The sequence below is a fragment of the Canis lupus genome, chromosome 23 (genome assembly GCF_048164855.1).
Source record: "Canis lupus baileyi chromosome 23, mCanLup2.hap1, whole genome shotgun sequence".
NCBI lineage: Eukaryota > Metazoa > Chordata > Mammalia > Carnivora > Canidae > Canis > Canis lupus.
Genome location: NC_132860.1, coordinates 41140071 through 41162770, shown reverse-complemented (window position 1 = coordinate 41162770; position 22700 = coordinate 41140071). Strand labels below are relative to the sequence as shown.

The 22700-nt window shown below is 39.1% G+C and overlaps 1 protein-coding gene and 1 long non-coding RNA gene across 7 annotated transcripts in view; one reads left to right on the top strand and one right to left on the bottom strand.

Moving 5' to 3' along the window:
* Positions 1-6121: 6121 nt before the first annotated feature.
* On the bottom strand, positions 6122-15276 carry LOC140615135 (uncharacterized). The gene is made up of 3 exons (XR_012015801.1): positions 14227-15276; positions 8853-8937; positions 6122-6345 (listed from the first exon to the last, which is right to left on the bottom strand). It is a non-coding gene; the product is annotated as an uncharacterized lncRNA (long non-coding RNA).
* Positions 6190-22700, top strand: part of NOX4 (NADPH oxidase 4) — a 179672-nt gene continuing 163161 nt past the window's right edge. For 3 of the 6 annotated variants that reach the window (XM_072794977.1, XM_072794975.1, XM_072794974.1), the window contains exons 1-2: positions 18774-18927; positions 19608-19703. In XM_072794977.1, coding sequence (XP_072651078.1) covers positions 18871-18927; positions 19608-19703 — 153 coding nt within the window. In that variant the 5' untranslated portion in view covers positions 18774-18870. Of the gene's footprint in view, positions 6378-18773; positions 18928-19607; positions 19704-22700 lie in introns of those variants that run through there. The other 3 variants (XM_072794978.1, XM_072794979.1, XM_072794976.1) reach the window with 3 other exon arrangements.

Sequence of the window (22700 nt, the reverse complement as noted above, 5' to 3'; positions counted from 1 at the left end):
CCTGGGCCCAAGGCAGGCGCTAAACCATTGTGCCACCCAGGGATCCCCCTCTTTCAGTTGATTTAAAAGGAAGACTAACTCTACTCCCTGTTTTACCATTTTGGCTGGAAGCAAAAATCCAATTATTGTATTTTAATATTTTTATGTGGATTATAAATAGTATCCCTATTTTGTAGACATGAAATCAATCATGTTTTGTTGCACCAGTAAAGTTTGAAGATGTCTGTTTCCCTAACATTACAGTTCCATCAAATAATACAGCATGCTTGTCTGTTCAGTAAGTCTGCTCCCCCAACCATCCCCAGTTATCTCCTCACTAGGTCTACTCTACTTGTATTAGCATGCGAAGACTCAGAGACTTCTCCCACTCTGATATTCTCTCTGTAATACCTTGAACCCCGGATTTGCACCTAACTAAATTCTACTCCTCTAAGTTTCACCTTAAATATCAGCTTCTCAGAACAGCTTTTCTAACCCTGGCTTTTCTGTTATTCCCAGATTATTCTCTATCCAGTGCTTTTTTCTTTTTTTTTTTTTTTAAAGATTTATGCTATTTCTAATTTTATATTGTTTACTCATTTAACAATTATCTGTCTCCTTCAAATTTAATCTCTCTATAGTGATTTTGTTTCTTTCCCCCTTGTGGGCCCAATTCTCTTAATGTACTTTGTGTTTAGCAGGTAAGACAAACAATAATGATGTCTAATTCAAAGAATACCAAGAAGAAAAAAAATTAAGGTGATACAGGAGTTTATAATGAGGAGACCTAATCTTCCTGTGTTAGGCTTTTCTTTTCTTTCTTTTTTTTTTTTTTTATGTTAGGCTTTTCTGAGATTAAGTAGTAGTTAAACTGAGACCTATCAAATGAGTAACAGCTAATAAAGGGAGATGGGTAAAGAAAGAAGAAATTCCTGAATTTAGCCTGGGGAAAAGAAGCTTGGTGTGGAAGCTAGGTGAGGGTAGAAGGAAAGGTGATAAGTGGTATGTTACCTTGACATATTTGAACTGTGCCTTGTCAAAGAGGAATTAATCATAATCTCTACTGCTTCAGTGTTCAGAAGTGAGACAGGAGAATTAAGGTGGTAATTAGAGTCAGGAAATTTTGACACGGTATCAGGAAGATCTTTCTAGCATCTGGAACTGTCCAAAAACCAATTATCTTTAAAATGCAACAAATTCTCTGAAATTAGAGGTGCTCAAAGACTGTATGACCATTGTTTAAAGGAATAAATATATGTATTTCCTCATTAGTTCAAAATGTAATATTTTATTCACAAATACTCTGAAATATAATTTTTACTGGGACTTAGGCTAGCCATTGAATTTATTCATTCATTTGTTCAATCATGTAATGAATATCTACTATTCATCAAATTATTATTATAGGTACTAAGTGAATAGAAGTATTCAAAATCTCTAGTTCTTATTCTTAAACTTGGAATCTTATAAGTATCAGCCCAGATAAAGCAGTGAGGCTTTACATTCAATATTCCTCATTTGAGAACTCTTCTGAAACATCTTTGTGTCTTCAAGGTGGATAGTGCAGAGCTTTCCTTGATGAAACAATTTATGAATAAATTGATTTAAATCTCTCTCACATTAGGTGCCTGGGTGGCTCTGTAGGTTAAGTGTCTGCCTTCAGCTGAGGTCATGATCCTAGGGTCCTGAACCGAGTCCCACGTGGGGCTCTCTCTCTCCCTCTGCCTCTGCCTCTCCCCTCTGCTTATGCTCTCTCTCACAAATACATAAATAAAATCTTTTTAAAAATAAAATAAAAAAAAGTACTCTCAAATGCTTGTTTTTTTTTTTTTTGTTTTGTTTTGTTTTGTTTTTGTTTTTTTGTTTTTTTGTTTTTTTTTTTAATCTGGAACCTTTCCTTACACCTCTCTTTTATCCTGCTAACTAGTATGTATCATGTAAGACTCAGCTCAGGTGTCACCTCCTCAGAAAGTATTCCCTGAACAACTGTCAGTCCTCCTAGCAGATGGTTTCCTGTTCCCTCCAGCTCAGGCAGTGCTGACCCTAGACAAATGGTCCTTCAGGGATGATTTGGCATCACTTCAAAATAAGCTCTTCAAATTCTGTTAAACTTTTATTTAAAGACAGGAGAGACTGAGGCAAGGGTAGAGACAGAAGACTCTTCTCACATCCAGAGACATTCTACTCTCCTTCGTTGCCACTGACCCTTACTTTGGCCACATACTGGGTATTTATACTACTCAGGATTGCTCCACTTAAAAAAGCTCGAATTTTATAATCTTCTGACCACAACCTCCTTTGTTTTAGAGATCCGCTTTCAAATGATTTACATTAAACCTCTTCTGCCATTCAGAATTCTATGGCATCCAGTTAATTGTCCCATCTCTTTACCCATCAGCCTCCTCTTCCTCACTTCTTGTACATCTAGCACACGTTTGGTAGTCTGCTGCTGCAGAATTTTGAAACTGTCCATGTTCTTGTCCTTTTGTCCAGCCAAGTATCCACAGTTGACTACATACAAGCTTCTCTCTGGGGTTCTGGCTCCATGTTCATGGAATTAACTTAAACACGATGGCACAACGAAGCAGAGTTGTTCTATGATTCATGACTGCTTGTTTTAACTGTCTCAGCAGGGCCTGGCAGTATTCCTGTGTTTCTCCTGGCTATCTTTCCTACTTTCTAAAACTGCTACTTTAAACCTTCTCCAGTCTCTTCAAACTTCTGATCTTTTGCCACACATCTAGCAGTTTCAAAAGATAAAACTTCTAATTTGCAGAAAAAAATGGAAGCCATCATAGGGGGACCACTTCAACTTCTTGCTCCAAATTTATAAATCTTCCTGTGGCTTTACTATTATTTTTTTCTCCTTCCTTTCTGTTAAAGGATATGTCCTCCCTCCAACTAAATCTGCCTGTGTTACAGATCTCATTCTCTTCTACCTTTTTAAGAACATTTCCTATCAACTAGTCCCATTATTATTATTTTTATTTTCTTCTTCTTCTCCTCCTCCTCCTGCTCCTCCTCCTCCTCCTCCTCTTCTTCTTCTTCTTCTTCTTCTTCTTCTTCTTCTTCTTATTATTATTATTATCTACTTCTTTATTGGATCTTTTACATCAACATTTTTTTTTTAAGATTTTATTTATTTATTCACGAGAGACACAGAAAAAGACAGAGACATAGGCAGAGAGAGAAGCAGGCTCCATGCAGGAAGCCTGATGTGGGACTTGATCCCGGGACTCCAGGATCATGCCCTGAGCTGAAGGCAGACGTTCAACCGCTAAGACACCCAGGCGTCCCTACATCAACAAACACATTCTCTCATCATTAAAAAAACAAACAAACAAAAAAAAAAAAAACAAAAAAAAACACTGCTGGATTTTTCTCACCTTTTTCAGCTAAGGTCTATTTTTTTCTTCCATTCATAGCCAAACAGCTGGAAAAGTACCAATCTCCATTTCTCATGTCCTATTAATTTCTCAGGCCACTCACCTTTGGTCAATCAAAACCACTTCTACTAAGGTCTCCATTGACTCCTGTGTCAATTATATTAGTAGCTACTTTAAGTCCTCACTTTATTTGACTTCTCAGCAGCTTTCTATGTAGTCAATCATAGTCTATTGCTAAAAGTACCATCTTATCTTCATTTATTTTTTTTTGTATATTTTTTTATTGGAGTTCAATTTGCCAACATATAGCATAACACCCAGTGCTCATCCTGTCAAGTGCCCCCATGCTAAGTGTTCTGTTGACCTGCATCCCCAACAACCTCAGCTGCTTCTCTGATCTCTTATCAGTTTTCTTGGCTTTTCTTCCTCTTTGATGTGAGTGTTAGATGTTGAATGTCCTCAGTGCTTTGTTCTGGACCTTTTCCCATTTCTTTTCTCTCTCTTCTCTCCTTTTCTGCTCTTCCTTCTCAACTCAATCCACCCTCATCATTTAAAATACCATATACATGTTAACAGTTCCTGTCCTAATAATATATATAAAATAATATACATTGTATATCCCAAATATCTCTATGAAAATTTAGACCTTTGGAAACACAGGTCTACTCAATATTTTCCTTGGGTGTTTTCATGGGCAACTCAACTCATTATTTCAAGTTGAAATCTTTGCCCCCTTCTCCAAAGACGGATGTAATCCAGCTTGGTATGTATGTGTTATCCATATCTACTAGCAGTTGAAACCTGAGCGTATAGAATGACCTTTGAAATTTCAGACTTCTTCAACACTAAGGTCCAAATTAACCACAATTTTGGTAGATCCTAGCTTCTAATATATCAAAACCACTTATTTCCATCTTAACTATAAGAACCCTATTAAAATCACTGTCATCTTTCATGTATCTGCTACAATAGCCTCTGATCTGGTTTCCTCATATCTATAATTGCTACCTATGGTATTTCTCTGGGGAGAGTAATGTTTTAAAGGCAAAATCATGTTGCATCCTCACTAAAAACCCTCCTATCTCTTCCCATATATCTTCATACAAAATCCAAAATGTTTGTGTTTAAGATTCCAAAAGAACTGGCCTTGCCTACCTTTCCTGTCTGATTTTGTACGACTGTCTCCCTCACTCTGTGTTCTCCAGCAACATTAGCTTGGTTTCAGCAACTTTATTGGGCCAGAAACTCTCTTCCACCACAGGAAGATATCTCATCCCTTTTCCCCTATCTGGACTTCTCCTCTGCTTCAAGTCTTAGCTTAAACATTTCTTAATCAAAGAAGATGCCCAAGCACCCTAGACTAGCAGAGCTTTGTTTGTTTTATATCTTGTATCGTCTACCTTTCTGGTGGCACTTCTCATAAATACAATTAATTGTTTAGTGTTATTATGCTGTCTTTCCACTTGACTGTAAACTCCAGAGGGACAAAGATTATGCCTATCTCGGTCATTTATCTTCAACTTGGATATAATATGGTGCCTAACACAAAGTGCAGTACTCAACAACCATATGTTAGATGAGTTTTAGTGTTATGGGATGGATTGGGAAATTTACAGAATCATAAAACTCTACAACCAGAAAATACCTTAGTAATCATCTAATCCATCCTACTAATCTCATAAATTGAGAATTTGAAGCTTAGAAAGGTTAGATTACTTGTCCAAAGTAAAAGAAAAATATTTAATGTTAGAGCCAAGATTCAGTGGCCCTCAGGACTTCTAACTCCAAATTCATTGCTCTGTCCAGTATATAAGAATTCCTCCCTAGCATAGTATTTTCAATTTCACAGTCTGACTTTTCACTTAAGAGGAAAACAATACCATACGCAGTACTAATGAGATTGAAGGAGGAAATGAAATTTGATACTCAACAGGAAAATGACTAGCAGTTTTTCCTTCCATTGTGTTGAAAAGTGTGTGGGCCAGTTATATTATTCCTGTGTTCACCACATACATTTTTTATTTATTCTTTTAGAGACCATATTAATGAGTACTGCTACTCAGATAATTATCACAAATAGAACTGGATGCTTTTCTTATTTAACTTGTTTGTGTAGAAGAGGTTATCTGAGGACTTATTTCTGTGTGACCTCATAATATTTTGGAATACCATAGTATGGAACTTGCCACTGAATATTTGGCTGTGGGACTATCAAAATACGAAAAGGAAGTCTTAAATCTTCTGCTAACAAGTACATCTCCACACTTAATAAATATTTCATCTTCTGTTGTTCTAAATTTGCTGTTAAAATAAATGATTAGAATTTTCTAGGACAAATAAATGGGGATCAAGGGCATTTTTCATTCAGATAGGACAGATATGATGAGTAGTAATTCAATTCAATCCTTGGTGAGAAGGCACAAGGCTAGACATTAGGGAAACAATTGCAATTAATAGATAAAAGAGACAGATTAATGTTCATTTAAAAGGCTATTTGAATCACACAGCCATTCTTACTTTGCTAGGGTCATGTGAATTATTTGATTAATTAGTGAAAGAAATACGCATTGATGACCATGTCAGACAATAGGATAAATGCTAGGAATATGAAGATTAAGATACAGTCCCTTACTTATCAATAATTTAAGATATAGTGAAAATATTTAGAATGTTATACTTCTGTTTCTAAATATCAGAAATATTCCTTCATGATCAATCTATATTTTTATAATCTAATTATAATACATAGGGTATAGACTAAGCTACTGTAAGATTAAAAACTCCAAAGAATCAGTAAATTCATCAAAATGATAAGTTTTTCTCTCTCTAATGCAGGAATTTGTTCAATCTTGGCTAGCAGGGATTTTGCTCCAAGGGATCATTCAGGGACACAATTTCTCCTATTGTGTTGCTCAACCATCTCCTAGAGTGTGGTCCTCATGGTGAAAAACAGTTCCTTTGGCGCATCTTTGTTCCATTTCTATAAAAGGGGAAAGGGAGAGGAAGTGAAATGTAAGTAATTTCCTATGCAATGGACATGACTAGAAGGTTTAACACATTACTTCTATTAACATCTAGTTGTCCAGAACTTAGTCATCTCTCTCTTACCTTAAAGGTAGGTTAGGAAATGCAATTTCTTGCTGGGAGGTTCTATGCTTGGATAAGGTCTAAGGGTTCTATTATCAGTAGGTTAGGGCAGAACGAATATAGGACACTTAGCAGTCTCTGGCACAGTTTTCCCTTCTAGCCACCTAGGTATCTACACATCCTCTTCTTTCCTCATAAATATACTCAAACTTTTCATAAGGGAGCTGTCTAAAATCCAATCCAGTAATCCTATTCAATGCAGCTGAAAATCCAGGACCAGCAAAGAATAGTTCTCTTTATTAGGTCTGAAAGTAGCTCTTCTGATCTGGTAACCCATCAACTAAACACGAGTTGTAAGTCTTTCCCTATTCCAATACACAATGGTAGAGTAGGAAAAGGGCATTACACCAGTTGTGGTATCCTGAGAAGGACGCATTGCCTCTGGGAATTTCCAGTTAAGAATATATACAATGGAATATTATTCAGCCATAAAAAAGATACAAAATTCTGGGGGCACCCGGGTGGCTCAGTCAGGTAAGTGTCTCAGGTCCTGATCCTGTTGTCCTGGGATTGGGCCCCACATTGACCTTACTGCTCAGCAGGGAGTCCGCTTCACCCTCTTCCTCTGATCCTCACCCCCTAGTCCTGCTCTCTCTCCCTCTCTCTCAATAAATAAATCTTTTAAAAAAAGAAACAAAATTCTGACATTATACAACATGGATGAACATTGAAGACATTATATTGAATGAAATAAGCCAGTCACACAAAAAGAACTAATATTGTATGATTCTACTTACATGAAATATCTAGAATAGTCAAATTCATAAAGAAAGTAAGAAAGCAGGATGGTAGAAGGGGGATGGGGAGTAATTGTTTAATTGGTTCAGAATTTAGGTTTGGGAAGGTGAAAAAGTTCTGGAGGTGGATGGATGGGGATGCTTGTACAATAATGTGAATGTAATTAATGCCACTCAACTGCATACTTAAAAGGGTTAATTTTATATTTCACCAGAAAATTATTTTTTAATTCAAAAAAGAAAGAAAGATAAAACACCCCTTCAGAAATGTAAAGAATGGAAAGCTCACAGTGGTTTTCAGACCATGGTGAATATTAAATTCTTCCGGGCATGAATTGTGAAAGCTTCCTACTGGTGGGGTAAATTTCTTGGTTCACCTTGACCTGAAGTATCTCCCTCGTTCATTATTCCCTGTGGCTTTTGTTACCCATGTTCAGGTTTTTCCCTGTCCTCAAGAATTGTGTGTTCTACTCCATGCAGCTTCCGGGGACTGAATATTGCGTTAGACATTTAACAATCAGAGGCTCTGGTACACCAGACTTGTGATTTATTTGGTAACAAATTCCCTCAAAATCTTAGGATTCTTGTCTATTTGCTTATAATAAGTCAGTTCCATGTGGAATAGCCACATTCGAAGATCTCTTTTGGATACATTTCCATAAAGCCTATATTCATTCATCTTTAATTTATTCTCTTTTCTACACTGTTCATCTCTCTTCTCCTTAACTTAATATCAGCTACCTTAATGTCATCTGAAACTGAAGTCTTAGGAAGTTGGCTGGGAAGCCTGTAATCTTAAATTGATCTTTGCCCCTGGGCTGACTCTGAGTGTTATGTCATGTTCTTTGGGGAATAGAAGCACCTGACTTTTCCAGTCCTCTAGGCCCTCAATTAATGGCATTTTAATCCATTCAATTGCATTTACAGACAGGCTCTACATTAGTAGAGCTACATTCCCTTCTATCTCTTTATGCAAATGAGTCATTTTTGTCTAACTTTATCTCATGTCTCTTGCAGCACTTTGCTAAAAATTCCAAGTAGCAGCCAACATACACCAAAAATATGAAATTGTTTTTTTTTTTTTTTACTTGATTCCCCAAAGCTATAAAGTTGGTAGCAATGTGGTCTGTTTCTAACTTAGCATGTATTTCCAAACAGCATAACTAGGGGCACCTCTCTTTAACCTGAGCATGGTTTTCTCTACCTGCTATACAATTTGCTAAACGAATGTCATATATTTTAATTTTTACAATGATGGTATTCCATTTCCAGGGGCCAGTTTCTAAAATAATAGAGTACAAGCTAAGCAGGTATAAGCTAAAATATAGAACCTGAAATCAAACATAATTTTTATTTCTTTCTCTCTTTAAAGATTTTATTTTATTTATTCATAAGAGACAGAGAGAGAGAGAAGCAGACATATGCATAGGGAGAAGCAGGCTCCTCACAGGGAGCCCGACGTGGGACTCAATCCTGGACCCCGGGATCACACTCTGAGTCAAAGGCAGATGCTTAACCACTGAGCCACCCAGGTGTCCCTTTATTTCTTTCTCTTACAACAATCAAGAAGTGAGTTCAATGAGGGAGAGTAGCTATAACTCACCCATGGGGTTATCCAGATTCTTAATACCTTATTTCTTGATTACCATTTATTGTCTTTACCTTCATGTTCGAAGCATATTTCCAGCCTGTGTGAAAGGATAGAAAAGAAAGTGGAGTGCAAGCAACTTCCTTTGTAATAGGGATGTACACATCCCTTCTGCTCACATGGCATTTGTAGAAACATAGTGCCTACTCCTGACTGCAAGAGAGGTGAGCGTATGTAATAGCTAGCTGGGCAGCTATGATTCAGCTTAGGGTGAATTCAGCTTAGGGTGAATTCAGCTTATGATTCAGAAACTTAGGGTGATTGATTACTAAAATGAAGAAGAGGGTGATAGTGGAAGATTCCCAAACTCTGCCACTTCAATGAAACCCCACTGATATGGACAATTGGGTAGCAAATAATTACATCACAGTATAATGTCTTACCATATGTAAATTTGAACTAAGAATTTGAAAGACTGGGGGAGGCATGGTGCTGCCACCAGTGGTAAGAATCAGATTCTAAAGTCTCCAAATAAAGACTTGATGGACTTGAAGAAAATGAAAAGAGGAAGAAAGATGGGATCCCTGGGTGGCGCAGCGGTTTGGCGCCTGCCTTTGGCCCAGGGCGCGATCCTGGAGACCCGGGATCGAATCCCACATCAGGCTCCCGGTGCATGGAGCCTGCTTCTCCCTCTGCCTATGTCTCTGCCTCTCTCTCTTTCTCTCTCTGTGACTATCATAAATAAATAAAAAAATTAAAAAAAAAAAAAAAAAAAAGAAAAGAGGAAGAAAGAATGCAAAACTTTCCTCTTCACCAAAAGTTTCGATTGTACAATATGAAGCGGGAATTCAAAGTTGTAAGATCGTTCTGTTTTTGTCAAAACATTTGATCCCATACAATATTTTTTCAAGATCACCTAGGCTACACATAATTGCATAAGTACATACAGACATTTAAGTTGCTATGTCAGTATAGGTCAGTCGGTATGTGAGAATGAAAATAAAAACAATACTTGGAAATTTTCAGTCTCAAATTTTGGGAGAGTAGGACAAAAAGTTTGCCTGAAGGTTAAATACCATGAAAAACTGTTGAGGAGGAGGTAGACAAGGAAAAGTCTATTTCCTTTCTTTTATGTTCCTGAACTTATTTTCCATGAATTCTAACTTTAGCCTTTGCTACACTTTGGAAAATTAGAATAGGATTGATGAGTTCTGATTTTTCATTTTGAAAATAAGCTCAACTGTCATTGCATGCTAGGTTCTCATTCAATTCATTCATTCAATATTTTTTGAGCAATTACTATGTTCCAGGCTTTAAATAATGAAGAAAACTTTTCTGTCTTCAATGTGCTCACGGTCTAGTTGAAGGAACAATCTAGGAAATGCACCAACAAAGGCAGTTTGCAAACTGCTCAGAGAAAATAGACATAGACGGTAGACACAGACTCACATAGAAGAGGTTTCTGATCCAGCTGGGAAGAATCCATTTGGGCCGTAAGATGAAAGAACACTTGTTATGAGTTTGGAGACTAAGTGAGTACCATAGTACCACTAGTACCACTATGTGCCCAGAAGTAAGAATAGCGAGCACACATGGATAAAGATGGGAGAAAACAAAATCTATTTGGGGAAGAGAACTAAAGAAGTATAGAAGACCATGTCAGTGGAAAAATCAGTGTGTAAATATTATTGTAGAAGTTGGGAAATCATCTGGCATTCACTTCTTTAACTCAAAATAATTACTGAGCACTTATTCACATTCTAAGCCCTGTACTTGGCTCTGGGAGATAAGAATGAACAAAAACAGACATGAACTTACCTTTGGGGAGTTCACATTTTAGAACAGACATGGAAATGAATCAAGTAAGCTCATGAATTAATATATAAATATAGGATTTCAGGTTGTACAAAGGCTCAGTGATACTGAAGCATGTTCGTGAACTCACATGGCTGAGGAAGGGTTTTAGCTTCTTCTTTATAAGTGGAAGTGATGATGCTCTCCAAAGCCTTTCCCTATTCTGATGTTGTTGTTGTTTTTTTTTTTTAAGGTTTTATTTATTTATTCATGAGAGACACAGAGAGAGAGGCAGAGACATAGGTAGAGGGAGAAGCAGGCTCCCTATGAGGAGCCTGATGCAGGACTCGATTCCGGGACCCCGGGATCATGCCCTGAGCCGAAGGCAGATGTTCAACCACTGAGCTACTCAGGCGTTCCCCTATTCTGATGTTTTTATGACTCTGACATGCATATCATTTAACATAGATTCTAATAGTTATGACTTAAGATTTTTATGATATGTTCAGAAAGTGACATGAGACAAGGAAAGAAATCCAATCTTATTTCCTCTTATTTCAAAGCTGTTTGAGGATGTAACCAGAAACATGGAAGCAGGTGTTAAGGATATCTTTTGGCCCCCTGGGACACTTCTATTTAAAACTTTAAGAACAATAAAATAACACAAACATCCAGGAATTATTTCGTTAATGGCTGTATTTAGGAAATCCCATAAATTTGTCCTGGATAAAAAGGACAAATAGTATCATAACCAATAGACTATACAGTCTTTTGAGAAAGTGTACCATCTTGGGAGTATAAAAGCCCACTGGTAAATCCCTCTATACCTCAGATGATGGGGGTGGGGTGGGGAGGTTGCCAGCCATAGCTCCATTTGGAGTCTGAAGAATTAACTCAAAACTCATGGAAGCCCTAGTTGAGAAATGCCAACATGGTGTTGAGGAAGGAGCAGGTGTATTGGCTTCTGGGAATCTACTGCTTTATGCCTTGGTGATTGTGCTATTGTGATTTATGACAAGAAATATATGTTTTGTCTTTGTTCTCATTTCTGGCACAGAGCTTCTAAAACCCTCTCCTAAGAGAGGGAGGGGTGAGATAAAAGTGTCCTTTGTTATATTGATGAGGAGACTTTTGGAAATACCTAAGGATGAGGGCTGCTTGTCTGAGGAACCAACCACGTGGTTGGAAGGTTGGCACTTTTCAGTCTGATCTCCTCTTAGCCCCCCAGCCCCCGCCCCCAGAGGAGGGGAGAGGTGCTACAGGTTGAAAGGATCACCAGTGGCCAGTCATGGTGATTGGGTTAATCCATCATGTGTATGTAATGAGGATGGCATAAAAACCCAAAAGGACAGAGTTCAGAGTTTCTGGATTGGTGAATATGTGGGGGGTGCTAGGAAAGTGGTGTGCCTACAGGGGGCATGGGAGCCCATCCTTTCCCCACACTGTTCCCTATGCATCGCTTCCATTTGACTGTCCCTGAGTTATTTCATTTTATTATAAACTGGTGATCTAGTAAGTTCTTTGAGTTCTGTCAGCTGCTTTAGCTAACTAATTGAACCTGAGGAAAGAAGGTGGTGGGAGCCTCTGATTTATAGCCAGTTAGTCAGAAGTACAGGTAACAACCTGGGGGTGAGACTGGCATCTGACATAGGGGACAGGGTGGAGCAATCTTGTAGGCCTGAGTCCTTAAGCTGTGGAATCTGATGCTCTCTGGATAGGAAGTGTCAGAATTGAGTTGAATTGCAGGACATGCAGCTGGAGAATTGCTTGTTGATGTGGTGGGTGGGTGGGGGAATTCCCCTCCTTCCCATTCTCCACACACATTGGAATTGAGTCCAGAAACCTAAGAGTGACTTTGGGCAAGTTAGTTACTGTTCCTGTGCCTCCATACCCTCATGGATAAAATGAGGGTGATGATAAGAATGTCTCCACCCATCTCATAGAAGAAATTTGGGACTCAAATAATGAAAAATAATCAGGAGAGAGAGGGGAAGAGAGAAAGAGAGAGAGAATATAACAAATTTCTGTGGAAGCTAAAGGTATTCAAAATTTCTTACAATTATTATTTCTTTTAGAAAGAAATGAAGTTTTTTAAATGAAAATGGAAGTGTATGGTATTTTTGCTCATTTTTCATTTTAGAAGTTATCCTTCTTTGCAGGAAAATTTAGATAGTCTGTGTTGGTTTCACTTTTTTTTTTTTTTTTTCTGTTTGAAATTTTGTTGGTCTGTGAAATCCAGAAGTTTGGAAAAGTGTTGTATGTAGGGCAATTCTAAACAAAAACTTACTATTATTCAGTTTTATTCAATGAAAACTATGTCCCTGAGACCCTTGGCAAGGAAGAGCCCCTCAGGAAACCAGTGAGAAATTCACAAGTCTGGGGACAAGTTCCAGACAGTGACTCATTGTCATTTCTATACAAAAACAAGTGTAGACCATCATCTGATTCAGTTATTTTGGAATGTCTACTCTGCACTCACACAGCTAGGTCAGTTCCTTGAGAAATAGTGAAGAAGCTGGAGGGGTTCTTATGCCCTCAAAGATGCTTTTTTTTTTTTTTTTTTTTTTGGAAAATAAGGCTACAATGTGGTTTGCTTTCTCTTTAATGTCAGTTACTCACATCTCTAGGATTCTCTGTCCACTCTGCCAGTAACACCCCATCCTTAGGACAGTTTTCTTATTTTCCTCTTTTGTTCATAAAAAAACACCATATGGTCTCTTTTAATCTTGAGTTTAACAATTATCAGTCCTGATAATCAGATACAGGATAACATAAATAGTAAATCCAATCAAGTCACAAAGGTGCATGGTTCCTGACTTCTTGATTTCTTGCTAAGCAGGAGTCTCAACTTTCATTTCTTAAGGTGAATTTCCTCAAAAATCCTACTCTAAGGCTGGCATAGCCAACCAGGGAAATAAAATTAATACCAATTAAGTTAATTTTGGTATGGTAGCAGGGCAAAAGATGACCACCCAAATATATCAGGTTCTAATTCCAGGAATCTGTAAATGTTCCTTTGGGGCGGGGGGGAGATATACAGATGTGATTAAGTTAAGGATCTTGACATGGGGAGAATATTTTGGATGGGGATGGGCACCCCCTAAATACCATCAGAGGTGTCCTTAGAAGACAGAGGCAAAGAGTGAGTTGACATATACACAGACAGAAGAGGAGAAGTGACCCTGGAGGCAGAAATTGGAATGACCAGAATGGGGAAGAGGCAAGGAACAACTTTTCTCTTATAATCTCAGGAGGGAGTGCGGCCCTGTCAACACCTTGATTCTGAACTAATGGTCTGATTTCAGACTTCTGGCTCCCAGAACCGCGGGAAAATAAGTTTCTATTGTTTTAAGCAACTAAATTTGCGATAACTTGTTACTGCAGCCCCAGGAAACTAATTTAGGTGCCCACTTGTCTCAACTGCATATCCTATGATCTGTGGTGTAGGTGGCACCTAGATCAAAGAGTTTTTGACCTATTTGTCCTTACTGGTAGTTAATTATCAAGCTGAGCAGAAACTTCTCTTATATTACCAAAGTTACACTTGAGAAACTGGAGTTTGAGACAGGTACAGAAACAAGGATAATATACTTACCTACTATTCACTCTGTAAATTCCTCGTATGTTTTAATCTTTGTCCTGAGTCGTGGAATAAAAATTAATAAGACAGGATTCTTGTCCTTGAGGAGGTTGATGAGGAGAGTTAGACACACACACAAATTAATATGGAAAATGCAGTAATGATCTTATGTACAGAGTATTATGAACATGATGAAGAGTACATAGACTACAGGGTGAGTCTGTATGAGCCCACAGGAGAGGGGAGCTAGAAAAAATTTCATGTCAAAGGCATGCCTCTGAGCTGACACACAAAGGAGAGAGTAATAAAGTAGGCCAAAGGGGTAAACTTCGATGAACTTTTTCCCAATGGATTTCATATTCTGAAGGACACTGTCTACCTTAGACAGTGTTTATTAAGTCACAAATAAAGATCAAAAACATCGCCAGATGCCAAACAAGTTATAATCAGCATAGCATGGTCACTACTATTTAACTATTATTTAAGCCAAGAGCAAAGGTATTTGTCATTTGATTTTTTTTTTCCTGTGAAGTCTTTTCTTGGCAAAACTGTGATTTGTTTTTTCATTATGATTTTTGGAATACTGATATATCTACAGAACTCTCTCCTCATTCCTTTCAAGTACAGTCTTTCCTATCTTGATAAAAAGAGTAACTATTGCATTAAACAATCTGGCTTAGAGAAAATAATGTTGAAAAGAACCTCATTAATGAGAGTTCCTGCATAACAGTGCAATAGCTCTGGCCCCTGAGGATAGATAGTTTGCGGTATTATTTCCCTATAAGGCAACATACACAGTTAGATAGGCCTCTTTTACAGAACTCCCACAAGATCAATGTAACAATCAACATTTGTATAGCATTCTATCATTCTACAAAAGGACTTTACAGAAGTACCTGATTATGGGTTGTTGGAACTGAAAGCAAATCCTGTTTTGCTATCTCAAGCAAGTTTCTCTTCTTTTTTGGATTTTTAAAATGTTTATTGTAACGTTCTTATTCTTCCAGCTAACATAATATTTTCCAGCTTTATTGAGATATAATTGACTAATAACACTGTGTAAGCTTAAAGTGTTGATTATATTGATTTGGTGAATATGTTAATTTGATACTTAGCTATTGTGAAATGACCACCATTGTGGCTTAGCTAATACCTCCATCACCTCATGTAGTTATCCTTTTTGCTTTTTGTTTTTTTTTTTGTGTGTGTGTGTGTGGTGAGAACGTTTAAGATCTATTCTCTTTGACAGTTACAAGTATATATTACAATATTGCTAACTATAATCATTGTGCTGTGTATTCCATCTCCAGAACTCATTCATCATATAAGTGAAAGTTTGTACCCTTTAACTAACATCTACCCATCTCCCCCTCCCTCTCAGGTGAGTTTAATCTCTTTCAGTTTCAGATTCTCTACCTTAAAGTAGGGGCGCTGACTTTCACCAGAAGAGCTATAAAATGCATTAAGTGAGACTTTGTATATGAAGTACCAAGGACAATGGCTGACAAGTAGTAGGTATATACTAAGAGCTTGGTCCATTATTTTTGTCTTTTTTTTCCCCTAGAGGTAGCTGAACTTAAAAACAACAACAACAACAACAACAAACTTTGACCATCAACAAAGTGAAAAGACAACTTATAGAGTAGGAACAAATATTTGCAAGCCATACATCAGATAAAGGGTTAATATAAAAAATATATAAAGAACTCATACAACTCAATAGCAAAAACTAAAAACAGGACCAAAACAAAAAACCCAAAAAATTAAAACATGGGCAAAGGACTTGAATAGATCTTTCTCCAAAGAAGATATATGAGAGACCAACAGGTATATGAAAAGATGCTCAACATCACTGGTCATTAGGGAAATGCAAATTAAAATCACAATGAAACATCGATCCCATGCCTATTAGAATGGCCATCAACAAAAGACAAGACAAGGCATGGATGTGGAGATAAGGGAAACTTTGTGCACTGTTGGTGGGATTGTAAATGGGTATAGCAATTATGGAAAATGTATAGAGGAGTCTCAAAAAAAATTAGAGATAGGACTTTAAGTGTATGATCCATCAATTTCACTTTTGGAAATATGTCCAAAGAAAATGAAAATGAAAATGAAAATTAAAACACTGGGGATCCTGGGTGGCTCAGCGATTTAGCGCCGCCTTTGGCCCAGGTCATGATCCCAGGGTCCTGGGATCGAGTCCCACGTCGGGCTCCCTGCATGGAGCCTGCTTCTCCCTCTGCCTGTGTCTCTGCCTCTCTCTCTCTCTCTCTCATAAATAAATAAATAAAATCTTAAAAAAAATTAAAACACTAGCTGGAAAAAATATCTGTACCCCCATGCTCAGAGCAACATTATTTACACTAGCCAAGACATGGATATAACCTAAGTGTGCATTGATGGATGAATGGACAAGAAGTTGTGGTGTATATCTATATACAATGGAATATTAGTCAGCCATAAAAAATGAGGGAATACTACCATTTGTGACAATGCGGATGGAACCTGAAGGTATTATGCTACATGAAATAAGTCAGACAAAGAAAGACAAATACTGTTATTACTTATAAGAGAAATAAAAATTCTCACAAAAACAAACAAACAAAAAACAACTCCCAGAAAAAGAGCACAGACTTATGGTTATCGGAGGTAGAGGATACTGGGGAGGGAGTATTGAAGGAAGGTGGTCAAAGGCACAAACTTCAGTGATAAGATAAATACTAGAGATATAGTACAATATGATGACCATAGCTAAAACTGCTCTATTATATATAGGAGTTAAGAGAATAAATCCTAAGAGTTCTCATCCCAATATTTTTTCCCCCTTTCTACTTTATCTATATAAGAAGATAGATGTTAGCTGATCCTGTTGTGGTAATCATTTCACAATACGTGTAAATCAAACCATCATATTGCGTGCCTTGAACTTATACGATGTGTGTCAACAAATTCTTAATAAAACTGGGGGTAAAAAGAGAACTAGATCAATTAGGTCAAGAAAAAAAAGTGTCTTTTATTTTACTCTTCATCCATTGCTTCGTTCCTGTCAAATCGTGGCAAAAACCAAACCATTTTGCTGGATCCTTTTTACCTCCCACCTATTGAGCTCAGAGCTCTCAGATGGTTACTTAAAGGTGTAATTTGAGAGAAGTATCAGTGTGTCCCAGAATTTGACCTTTCCTAGCAGTGACCCTCCTTGGGTTCTCTGTGTGGTCTTTTTTTGTGTCCTCTAGGTATCTTACGGGCAATATGAAAAACAGGGTGTTATTTATAAGTAGTATCCTTTTTAACCCCGGAAAGATTTAAAGCAGTTTTCAGGGTTTGATCATGCATGAAACAGGAAAGTCCTTTCTCAGAGAAATGACAGACTGCTAGAAAGTGGACTGCATGAAATGTACCCTACACCTGATGTGGATTAATTTAAGTTTTGAACTGAGGGTTACTGTCATTAATCATTTCATGAAATTAATTGCAGTAAGTACCTTGCTGTAGTAAGAGAAGATTTTATGACATTTTAGTTTCAATTACATGTTATGGCACGTGTTGTAAAATGGAATTGTTTTTTTAAAAAAAAAAAAGCTTGAAAGCCACGAGATTAGGCTACCCTTTTCTGCCACTTGTTAGTTGTTAGAGTTTGGAGAATTCCTGACTTCATAAACTTTTGCTGCACACTTACTTTTTGCATCAGACATTCTTCTTTATGAATGATCCCCCCCCCCCTTTCCTAATACTGATAATTTCTGGTGTAGGATAGGTAGCCTGTGTCAATCCCAGGCTCTTCTCACCGTCCACCAGGCCTCTGGTGCAAGTTTGAGAGGATTCCCATTACTAAACAGACTCTGATGCTAGGTAATAAGACGCACATTTCTAAACAGAGGGAATCTGAGCTTCCCTATAAAGCCCCCTGAGAATTACGTCAGCCTTAACCATCAAGCCGCTGGGCTCTTTTTAATGCAAGTTTTCTCCAATCGCTCTGCTGGAACACGTTGGGTGAGGGCAGGGGCCGCGGGGAGGCAGGTAGAGGGAAGCGGTAGGTAGGGGTGCGGGGAGGCGTCCGCTGGGGGAGGGATGAGGGGCCGAGGAGGCGCGGGAGAAGCGGACGCTCCTACACAAAAGGCTATTTCCGGCTCCGATTTCCTTACGGAGCCTCTGTTGAGTTGAACGTTTTGGGGGCAAACGACCGGTGCCCGAGAGCCAGGTGTGCGCGAGCGGACGCGGGCGCGGCGCGGGGGGCGGGGGGGGGGGGTCCTGCGGCAGCCACGTCCCGCTCGGCCCCTGCGAGCCGCGCCCCCGCTCCCGGCCGGGACCTCGAGCCGCTCAGCCTCCGCGACCCGCTCGCCCGCAGACAAAGGGGCGCGCGCCGAGGGCGGACTCGCGGGCGGGGCGGGGCGGGGCGGGGAGGGGCGGGGCGGGGCGGGGCGGGCGGGGAGCGCGCTCGGAGCGCCGGGCGGGGGCCGCCGGGGCCGCGGCGCAGACCCCCGCGCGCGCCGCACACCCCGCCCGGCTGGCTCGGCGCCCGCCCCCTCCCCCGCCCCTCCGCCCCTCCCCCGCCCCCCTCCCCCGCCCCCCGCAGGCCGCACCACTGCAACCGCCGCCCCGGCCGCCGCCGCTCCTTGTCGGGCCGGCGGGCGGAGAGCGCAGCGCGGGGGCCGCGGCATGGCTGTGTCCTGGAGGAGCTGGCTGGCCAACGAAGGGGTTAAACACCTCTGCCTGGTAGGATGGCGGGCGAGGCTCTGCCTGCGTTTGTCTCTGTGCAGCCACCCTGATTCATTCTCTGAGCGTGCGCGGGCGGGAAGCTGGAAGCAGCTTTGCCTCGAAATCGGACATTCTCAAACTAACAAAATCTTTCCGCTGCTCCTACCTGGAGACGATAACGATGCCTCCCCCCCCCCCCCCCCCCCCCGCCCCATCCCCGCTCCAAACGCCTGGGAACTCTCCTGCACTGCCCTGGGAGAGCGGATGTGGAGGAAGGGAGAGGTGATCGCTTTCAGTGAACACAACTTTTTCTTAACCCTTTAAACATCCCTCCCCACCCCCCACCCCACCCCTTTGCTCTTTTCCCGAATTGCTTCTGTTTTGGTTTTGCGTTGTAACGACACGCGATGCCCGGACTCCTTCCTTAGTCTCATTATGCACTGCAGGGGACACCTGCAGATCCCTTAGGAGACCTCTTTGCCCCCCAGACGCTAGATCTCAGGTGCAGGGACTGAGTAAGGTCAGATTTGTTTTCCTCTGAGTGGCTTTTCAGCTTGCTGGTTAATTGAAAATGCTTTCTGCGAGTCCTAATCCAGCTTCCGCTGCAAGTACTGTGTCTAACGAATGTACTTGAGGTTTCCATTCATCAGATAATGTTTATTTTTAATTTTTGTTTTCTCTCTCTCTGTATGATTTAGTTTATCTGGCTCTCCCTGAATGTTTTGCTTTTCTGGAAAGCCTTCCTGCTGTATAACCAAGGGCCAGAGTATCACTACCTCCACCAGATGTTAGGGGTAAGTGGGACTTGAGTAACCTCTTAGAATGGGTTTAAGGTGGGCAGACATTGCTACAAGGCTTGCTCAGTTCTTCCATTCGTTAAACTGTGTTCACTTCAGAAAGGTTTGCCATTCCCTAGTGGTCAGGTTTTCTTGTCTATCATTTACACTGGTCTGGGTTAACATGATTGACGCTTCTAAAGAACCAGAGATACTATCTGCCAAAGTCAAAGGAATGAACCTGCCAGACCAGGCCGGTGGTGCTGAGAGAAGTTGCTACATCTCGCCAGCTGCCAAGAGCCTTGAAGGATCTGCTTCAGGAGCAGGACCAGCCAATGACAGGCTGTTAGTTTTCACTGATCAAGACTTCAGCCTGCTCATAAGCTTATTCAGAGGATTTCTGCACTGTTTCCTTTAACTGACAGTCCTTGCAAAGTATGTGTCTAATGCAGTTATTCATTTCTAGGCATTTCTCAGCTTCTTACCCTAGGTTCCTGGTTGATCTAATAATTGGTTCCAGTGTTCTGATCTAATATGAGAATGATATTGTGCAGAACTTTGCTCCAGTTTATCTCGTGTTGATATTTTTTCTCTTCTCTATTCCATGACATTTTTTTTTTTTTTTTTTTTTTTTTATTCCATGACATTTCTGATCTCATTCTTTCCATTCCCTTCCTACTGGACTCTTTAACAAAAGACAGAGGCACTGAGGACATCTTACTTTGCATTAGGAGGTAGCATTTTCTAAGCAACAAGCAAAAAGTGTAAAACATTGAAAAATTTCAAGGCATCTGAAAAAGTAGATTTTGTCATTCGTTTTCATTGGGGAAGAGATCACATTCTGAGTAAGAAATGCATTATTCCGTGGATTTTCTTTTCCATGGTTTAATCATTATTTAAAATCATGATTCGTTCACATGAATTCAGCGGTACCAGCCCTCCATTTCCTACTTTACATTTACAGATCTTATTTATCTTTAAACCTCAGCTCTGAAAGTAGTGCTTGGCACATTGCTAAGACTGCAATAAGTTGAGGCTGAATTAATTAAACAATATTTTATTTTATACAATAAAGTACATTATTAGTCATACATTGATATTTTTAAAGTTTAACACCTATTTTTTAAAAACTTATTTTTTTAGAGCTGTTTAAGGTTCACAGTAAAATTGAGAGTAAGGTACAGAGATTTCCCCTACCCCCACATGTGCATAGCCTCCCCCATTACCAACATCTCCTAACAGTATAATGCATATGCTAAAATCGATGACTCTACGTTGACACATCATCACCTAACACAGGTATTTTTAACTAAAGGGTTGAAAAATGGTCTCAAAAATTAAACTCATTTTATTGGTAACTTTTTAAAAAAATATTTATTTATTATTTTAGAGAGAGAGAGAGAGCACTGCGGGGAGGGGGCAGAGGCAGAGAGAGAGAGAATCACAAGCATACTCTGTGCTGACTGCTAGTCTGGTGTTGGGCTCTATCCCATAACCCTGAGATCCTGGCCTGAGCTGGAATCAAGAGTCAGGTGCTCAACTGACCGAGCCACCCGGGTACTTCTCATTTTATTGGTAAATCTTAAATCCCAATATTTATTTCTCTTTTTTCATCCAACCAACCTTCCATTTAGTCGTCTAGCAAACTGTCGTGAAACCCATGCTTTTCAGATGGGCACGTAGAAAGTGAGCCCTTACCCCTACCTTCAGATTGCTTACAATCTAATGGAGAATTGTACAAGTAACTATTTATAATTTAATAAACAAGAGAAATTTTCTCTAATAAACATATGAAAGTCTTTGACCTGTCTTTTTAATTTTTTCTCCTAGAAAGTCCCCCTTAGGTGTGAATTAGTAAACACGAGATTTTTCAGTAGGAGATCTCTGACCTATTATGTAACTATCTGAATACTTTGGAGAAAACCCAAAAGAATTATGATAGTAAATTTTGCCATCAAAAATGGTAAATTTTGCCATCAATGGTAAATTTTGATCAGGAGATATTAGTATTAATATACAATCTAAGAATAGACTATTTGAAACCACAAATGAACTTTGAATTTCAGCTCTATGATATAAGCTAAAATAATAACTTACTTAAAATTATGTTAGAAGCCAACAAGTTAATTTTTATGAACTTGGATGCTGTGTGATAACTTCAAATTTATTTTGGTGACAAGTCAGACATAATGAAGAGTATACACACACACATGCACATATATTACCCAACTAATGAAAAAAAATATGTTTTGCCTCTCTCTATCTCCATCTCGCATTAGTGCTTTTGTTTGAGTAATATGACAGCCTAGTAAGTTTCAATGGTGAGGCCTGGAGACCAGCTGGCACATAGTAAGGGCTCAATAAATATTCATCAGATGAATGAAGAAAAACAATGATAAAAGGACTAAATGGAAAACCATGAGTAAAAAGTGCAAGAAACAGAAGAGAGAGGTATTGTAAATTAGTTTTTATAGAAACACAAGAATGATCATAAGAATGAGTTGACCCTTAAGCCTTCCTGTTAGGAGTCAGCATTGTAGGAAAAGTCACTGTGGGGAAGGCTTGAGTTTTCTCCTTGCCATCCTGCTGAAAGATGAAAGATGATTTCCAGACACTACACTTTTCAGTAATTACTTATATGATGATTTTCTAGGCATTGATTTATCTAAATCATTTTGAAATTTTTTCAGCCTATATTGCTCTCCTTTGGGGTGAAAAAGGCTCTATCTATGGTTTTACTGTTTGCTTTGTGAAGGAGGACTTAATTTTATTTGTCGTAGGCTTATCTTTCCTAATCTTTTGAGGACTATGGTATTACCTCATAAGAATTTGCAGGCATTTTCCAAATCACAAAGAATATAGAATATAACAATAGATATAATTAATTTTAAAATAAATATTGCTGGCTCCCATGTTTTACATGTTTAATAATGATGCTTCATTATTATTAACTTAATGTCTTACATAGAGCATCTTAGAGCCTACCAAATACTCAAGAGACCAAGGTCTTGCTCT